General features: G+C 35.6%; 1 protein-coding gene across 1 annotated transcript; it reads left to right on the forward strand.

Annotated features, from left to right (window-relative positions):
- Positions 1-5,321: 5,321 nt before the first annotated feature.
- LOC113347169 (protein ECERIFERUM 26-like) lies at positions 5,322-7,507 on the forward strand. The gene is made up of 2 exons (XM_026590772.1): positions 5,322-5,885; positions 6,394-7,507. Exons 1-2 carry the CDS (start codon positions 5,451-5,453, stop codon positions 7,306-7,308), a joined length of 1,350 nt encoding a protein of 449 aa, XP_026446557.1. The 5' UTR covers positions 5,322-5,450; the 3' UTR covers positions 7,309-7,507.
- Positions 7,508-8,074: the final 567 nt, after the last annotated feature.

Genomic DNA, 8,074 nt, shown 5'->3' on the forward strand with positions numbered 1-8,074 from the left:
TATATAATTGAAATAATACAGGTTGTGCGTTTGAATCAATCAATTGGAAATCGGACCTTTGGTTGTTGATTGATATTGATTGATCCTTGGATATCAGTGTTTGGTACCATCTAAGTTATTCCTTGTATTTGATTAGAACTCACAGTTCTTGCTTGAGTAAATCAAATCAAGAGAGAGATATAAACTTGTTGATATACTTTTAATTGATTGAGTCTTGTTGATTCTCTTAAAAGTATATTCGAGTTTGTCCATACAGATTGCTAAGAGAAATATTGGGTGGTGTTGTTAGACCCCCGCTTTTTCAAGTTCATCTCAATGTTCTCCAAGTTATCTAGCTTTGCTTGAAGAGCAATTTCCCGATCTCTACCTTCGGCAATTTCTTCTTTAAGCTTTCGTATTTCGTTGAGATAATCTCTTGCACCAATAGAATCAAGTTGGTCTTGCAAGTCTTTATTCCAACTATGAAGTCTATCATATTTAACTTTCTCACTGAAAATGGTGCTTTCAGCTTCCGAGAGTTTCTGATGACATTCTTTAAGAAGATTATTAACAACTGGATCAACATGGAACACTTCTTCGTCATAATCAAAATCAGTATCCGAAAGAATTTTTCCAGAAGCCAATGCAACCTCGCCTGCGTAATCTTGGTGATCATAATCATGTCCATTATCAGGAGTAGGAAAAGCTGCTGCATATGCCAATTGTCTACAGCTCCATCTAGGACATACTGAAGACAAGTGCCCGAAACCATGACAATTATAGCATTGTACATAATTATTAGGATATGTTGTAACTTTAGAAAAACTCCTTTTCTTGTCTCTCAAGATTTTTCTAAATTGTCGTGGAGTAACATCCTTAGTATCTGGCGAACTAGATTTATCCTTAGAGGATTCAGAATTGTTTGCAGCTTTAAGAGAAATCACCTCTTTTCTAGATGCGTGTTCATTATCAAAGATCTTTAACTTTCCAACAAGAGTATTTCTGGAGAGTGTAGCAAGATCGTTTGCTTCTTCAATGGCATGTTTCTTAGACTCGTATCTTGATGTTAGAGACTTGAGAATTTTGCACACATTAACTTTCTCCGGAATAGTTCTTCCTAATGAATATGAGGAGTTAACTATTTGAGAAAGTCTTTGGTTAAACTCATCAAAGGTTTCATCATCAAACATGCTAAGGTTTTCCCAGTCAGAAGCTATATTTTAAAGCCTTTCTTCTTTCTCTACGGCATTCCCTTCGAATATGGTTTATAAGATATCCCAAGTATCTTTAGACTTACTACACGTAGTAACGTGGTGCTGAAGATCTAGGATAATGGCATGGATGATAGCATTTAATCCATCAGAATTTTGTTTTGCAGCAAGAATCTCAAGATCATCGTAATCACCAATATCCTTTTCAACAGTCACACCGTCTACTGTAACTAATGGAGGATTATAGCCATTAACAATACGAACCCATGATTGAAAATCTCAAGCTTGAATAAAAGCACACATATCAATTTTCCACCGTAAATAGTTCATGCCATCGAAGGATGGCGGTACGTGTATAGAGATAGCACTTCTGTCCATAGAATCAGATTGCTACAAACACAGACTTATGAGGTCTTAGTGTGTTTGCCTGCTCTGATACCAATTGAAAATGCGGGGGTCTAACAACCACACCCGATAATTTGTTTGGCAATCTGTATGGACTAACTCCAATATACTTTCAAGAGAATCAACTAGACAGTCAGACTCAATCTTAAGAAAAGTATATCAAAGATTTATATCTCAACTTCTCAATTCAATCCGCAATCAAACAAATAGGAATTTGCGATCCCGATTGAATATAAGAAATAACTTGGACGGTATCAAAAACCAATATCCAAGTGTCAATCAATTTAATCAACAACAAGAGGTTGGATTCCCAATTGATTGAACTTATACGCACAACCTGTGATATTTCAATTATAAAGATAAACAATATAATACGGAAAAGAAATAACACAGACATCAGAAATTTTGTTAACGAGGAAACCACAAATGCAGAAAAACCTCAGGATCTAGTCCAAAATAAACACACACTGATTATAAGCTGTTACACCAAATTCCTACTACCTATTCGGACTAGATGTAATACCTGCTTCAGCACTAATAGAACTCCTAGCACAACACTGATTGTCTTTAGGAATTCTTCTCGTAAATCTTCTAGCAGAACCCGAAGGCCCTCTTTAGAAGATACAACAACACGATTGATACGATTCGATATTTTGTTTGCACAAAATACCGGTTTGATTTCCCTTTGTATGTGAATCAAGGTTTTGGAAATCTTATGTTTATTTTGATAAAAACAATCACTAGGTAAAATTAATATCAAAACAAACTTGTAGATTAGGGATTATTATACTCTTCAATAATGGAAGAGAAACCTAATTATTCTACAACAAGAAAACTAGAATAAATCTAGAGATATCTTGTTTAAAACTTCTTAAGATTTTTTACGCGATACCTTAATCGAAGTTTTTCTTTCTAGCTTCCGATTTCGACTAACAAGTGTTGGTATATGATCAGAAACTGAAATCTATCAAAACCTAGGGTTTATGATCAACAACTCTTGAATGGTTTTATATCAGAAGAGAAAACCTTAGAATAGACAACAGGTGAAAAACCTAGATTACAAGTTGTATAATCAATCACGAAGATTAAATCCAACTCGGCTTTGTGATCCCCAGTACAAAGACTTTTATCTCACTCTTGTTCACGAAGAACAAAAGACATGGAAAACAACCTTATGAGCTTACACCAATTTTCCAAAGGGGATAAAAACGTGTAGCACTCATGAACCCTTTATTTATAGTGAAAGGTAGCTTGAAAGCTAACCATAGCTATTTTTCTTTTTCAAGACTCTCTTAATTTTGGGAGTCTTTCCTAAGTTACAACTCTTTCCAAAATAATTAAATAATTAATTAATTAGCAAATATTGTATTTATGTGAATAAATCACATTTTAACTTAGGCAGGAATTAAAAGTTATCACAAACACTTTAATATGGTAAAGCTCCACAGAATACTGAGCTTGTGGTATATTATTCCACCAGTTTGCATATGTCTAAAGTTGTCAGGAAAGTTTACAAAGATATGCATCCTGATAGCACTCCCATGATTATTGGAGGTTCAAATGTAAGTAAGTGACCATCTCGTCTAAAGTAAGTGAACCATATCTAAGTACAATAAACGCATTATTGTACTTAGTATAATATTGTACTCAATTAAATTTTACATCCTCAGGGAACTTGTTAGCTAGATATAGCTCAGCGCCAACGCAACATCATTCGAATGGTATAGTGAATGTAATCATGTACTCAAAAGTAACCATTGACATAAATTTGTTTTATCCCTGCAAAGACATTAAAAGGAATGCTAGAATCAAAAAAAATTTGATTATGAAAGAACAATAATTCCTTCTCCAACGAAAGTAATCAGGGGGAGATATGATAAACTATTTTCTAGGTCATTACCGATGTTTAGTTTCAAAGGAACTGTCTGGAACAACTATGAAAGTAATCAGGGGGAGATGCTGACATCAGGGGGAGGATCCAAGGATATGATGTCGATATATTTACTTCGAAAATTAAGTTGTGTTGTACTCTTTTCCTCCATCGAGGTTACTTTTTCCCATGGGGTTTTGTTACTTGGAAAGGTTTTTAATGAGACAACAACAAACACCGGAAATATAATTTCCCAACTAAGAATGTTGTCTTTCCCACAAGGATTTTCTACCTTAGGAGTTGTGATGCAACTAGTCAACTTCAACGGAGCAAAGTGATCATCTGCAACAAATCACCTTTACTTGCATCTGTCACATTGTACTCTTTTCCCTTCGTCAAGGTTTTGTCCCATTGGGTTTTCCTTGTCAAGGTTTTAATGAGTCCAACTATGTTCTAGGTTTGCTTAATATTGTACTTTTTTCTTTAGTTCTGGTTTTGTCCCTCTGGGTTTCCCTGACGAAGTTTTTAACAAGGCAATTAACTTAGACTTGTCGGTCCTTGAAGATGGTATTGCATGTGATGAACTACATGTAAAGTACGAGACAACATGTGAAATACTACATATGAAGAGTTGTACCAATGTTTTCTCCACTGGGATTTTCCTTATCAAAGTTTTAATGAGGCAATTGATTTCGGCACAAGTCATCAAGGAGATGACAACATTTACAAAGTTCTATTGGACCGCACAAGGGGGAGTGTTGTAGGGCTTACGACCCATGGATGTGCGGTCCAACTAGGAACCTAGGATTTTCCTTTCGCATGTATATAAAGGATATTGTTCCATGTAACCTGATGATTTTGTTCAATAGAAACTACTCTCTGCCTCTTTACTTTCCCCTAAATTTCCACTGCAACACTATGTTGTTTTCTCTTAAAACGAAATCTGATATCTAAAATAAAAAGATCTTAAAAAAATTGAACCTTATATATGGTAATTTTGAAAGCGCAATTTGGGTAGCAAGAAAACACAGAAAATACGACATCAGTAGAAATTTAGACTAACTCAACCAAAAAAAAGAAAAAAATCATTACCGCGCCTGCAAATTAAGACCATAGAGTACTAGGCTTGGGGAGATAGGACTAGAAAATATAAAACTCAACAAAAATAGGATTAAACGCTAATTTTTGTATTTAGTTTTTGCCTGGAACAAAGGAAGTTACAAGCCCATATAAAGCTGCTTAGTGTCGAGCATTTTAGAGTAACATACGGAAATAGTATATCAAAATGAGGTCTATGAACATATATATATATATCGGCTGTTTCGACGTATAGCCATAAATGAGGTCTATGAACATGTTTTAACCCTTATTTTTGAGTTTTACTTGCATCAAATATTTTGGACGACCAATATCATTGTAGTATAGTCAGTGATAAAGTCATTGGATGATGAACGAGTGACTTGCGTTAGAAATTCATTGACACCAAATTCTTTATGGATGTAAAGAAAAAGTTGTGCGGGATGAATGTGCCAGCAACGATTAATTTCTTAAGGAGGGTAGATGCGCATTTCTCTTAGTCAGGACCATATTGGTCCCCTTATAACAACCATGTGAGATGATTATATCATTTCCCAATTGTGGATGATCCAAAAATTGTGGTAATGGCAACATTTATTAGTAGGTGAACATATCAAAATCAATCCATTCCGGTTCCAATTTAGGAGTTGACCCTTGACAGCATTTCAGTACAGCACATTAGTAGTTGCACTAGTGAGCCAAGTGACATAAATTCCCAACTAATACCGCTTCCAGCTTTAAATGCGAGAGCTACCTCCCAACCCTGAAATTTCCACCTTCCGAATACCTTGTAACTTCCTCTATATCTCTCTTAAGATTTCTCTGATTTGATATATTTTCTTGCAGAAGTCTTTTTCTTCCTCTCTTTCTTTTTTCCAGTGGAAGTTGCCATTTTTTCCAGCAAGAAAATGTCAGGAAAGAAAATCGAAGTAAATGTCCACTCTAAACTAACAGTAGTATCAGATACACCGGTTCAACCCGGAAAAACATACCCATTATCCGTTTTAGATCATGCAATGGGCAAACATACACTCCACATAATTTTTTATTACCGGTATGATAGAGTCGACAAGGGGGGATCATCAGATTTAGGCAGACTAAGAGCATCTTTATCAGATGTCCTTTCTTATTATCCACCGGTTACGGGTCGGTTAATGATAGATGAGCAAAACGGTAATTGGGTTGTGAAATGCAATGATGCTGGTGTTAGAGTTTTGAAAGCTAAAGTTAATTGCACCCTTGATGAATGGTTGACGAAATCTGGTGGCGATGAAAGAGATCTAACTGCTTGGGATGATATGCCTAATGAAGATCCACATATTTGGTCTCCTTTTCGTATTCAGGTACATGTTACACCCTCCTGCACTGATTTTCCTCTTACTCTGATAGTGCAAAAATCATTATAGGTTCAGATATGTTAGATATTGAGTGATTCAGCAAACATCTTGACGGAAAATGGTATGGAAGATCTTTGATTGGATCCTAGTGATCGAACAAATGCTCAGGTGGCCTCTTGCTAGTACTCGAGTAAGAATCCCTGTGCCGGCCAACTGAGTTCAGGTAGCTGGAATAGCATTTTCGTGATATAATAATTTGCAGGAAATGCATGCATTAGCTATTTAGCTGTTAGGTAAGGCTGACAAGGCCCAGGGAGCCATATTTCTTATTTAGGGTGGGAATATTTGTGGTTAACAGAGATTTGAGAAAGGTGAACTGTAAATCCTAAGGTTATTACAGTTTCCAATCATCATATATTGTAATCTCTGTTGTTTGGTATTGACTTTTTGCTCCTTTGGATTAGAATACAAGAGTTTGCTCGTTTACTCGTGAAATGTATGTTGGTGTATGCAGCTGAATGATTTTGAAGGAGGAGGTTTAGCCATAGGCTTAAGTTGCCCGCACATGTATGCAGACCCACATTGTGCAACCATACTTACGAAATCATGGACAGATATCTATCGTCGTCAAGCCATTTCTTATTCACCTTTCTTTCACCCCCCTGGACTTCGTGGTCGAACAACCAATCCTAACACAAACACAAAATCTGCCGCTTTTTATGCTGCCAAGTCAAAATATTTTCCTATGGAAACATCTACAAAAATGTCTTCAGCGACTTTCCGTTTCTCAGACTCAATGGTCAAAAAACACCTCTCAGATGTTCAGATTTCATGTCCTAATGCAACTGCATTTGAATTCCTAACTGCACTTTTCTGGTCCGCTATTCTTCATGTGAAATCCACACCATGCAAGATTACAATTGGTGTCGACTTCAGGAAACTCCTAGAAGCTCCACTACCAAATGGCTTTTTTGGAAATGCTCTACATTTTTCTAGTGTTGAATGTAATGAAGAAGATATTAAGAAAAGTGGGTCTGAGTACTTGACAAAGATTGTTCATGAACACTGTTTAAGTTCTCATACTGAAGAAGAATTTTGGTCTGCTATAGACTGGTTTGAGTCGCAAAAAGATGATGCAGGGAAATTTAGTGCACCATTTAGTATGTATGGACCAGAATTAACTAGTCTGAATTTAGAGCATATGTTTGCCTATGGAGCTGCTTTGGATGATAAGAAACCATTACATGTATCATATCACGTTGGAAATTTAGAAAGCGAAGGAGTAATTTTGGTGCTTCCATCACAGGAAGAAGGCCTGGGACGGACAGTAATGGTAACTTTACCCGAAGATCAGATTGCAAATGTTTGTCAGAATGAGGATATTTTACGTTTGGAGCCAATTATGCTTGTAAGTGGAAGACAGTTTTAACTAATTAAGGATTTTAGTTTCGAGGGGGAATAATTTTGTTTGCTGTTGTGATTTTTTGGTATTGAAGGATGGATATTGGCTGTGTGATTAATTAACGGTGTTGTTATTTGCTGTAATACTTTACACTTTTACAGAACATATTGTTTTTTTTTTATGTAAAACCAAACATCTTGTTAAATTTTTACATATTCGGCTTTGATATTTGGTAAAACTATTTTAGTATAGTCTAGTCGAAAAACTAGGAACCGATACGACATAAAAATGAGCAAAAAACAGAAATGAGAGAACAATTTCTGCTATATACTTGTAATATATCCAGGTTCCTGACCAGATGTTGGACTAGAGACTGCACAGCCTGTTTGAACCTGTTTTTTTTTTCTTTTGATCGGAAGAAAAGATTTATTAGATGTAAAAACAGAATGCACAAACTCTACCAGAGGTAGAATGAAACTGAATGATGAAAAGAAAATTACATGAACATAGCCTGTTTGAGAAATTTAATTACAGTACTGGTGAGAAATGAGACTGGTAACCCCCCATAAGATTTTGGCAACTTCTTATACAAACCTAAGAGTATTTCCACCGGGCTCCATCCTATTTCTTATTTTGTTGGCCACTTAGTAGTATTTTCATTCAGATGAAAAATGGACTCTGAGAGCTCCTGTATGGAGGTTTAAAAAATATATTTTGTTGACATGATATTTGTTTTCATAAAAAATGTATGGTAGTTTTTTTTTTTTTTTTGAAACATCAACAACCTAAAAAC

This window comes from Papaver somniferum, chromosome 2 (assembly GCF_003573695.1).
Source record: "Papaver somniferum cultivar HN1 chromosome 2, ASM357369v1, whole genome shotgun sequence".
In the NCBI taxonomy this organism is placed as follows: domain Eukaryota; kingdom Viridiplantae; phylum Streptophyta; class Magnoliopsida; order Ranunculales; family Papaveraceae; genus Papaver; species Papaver somniferum.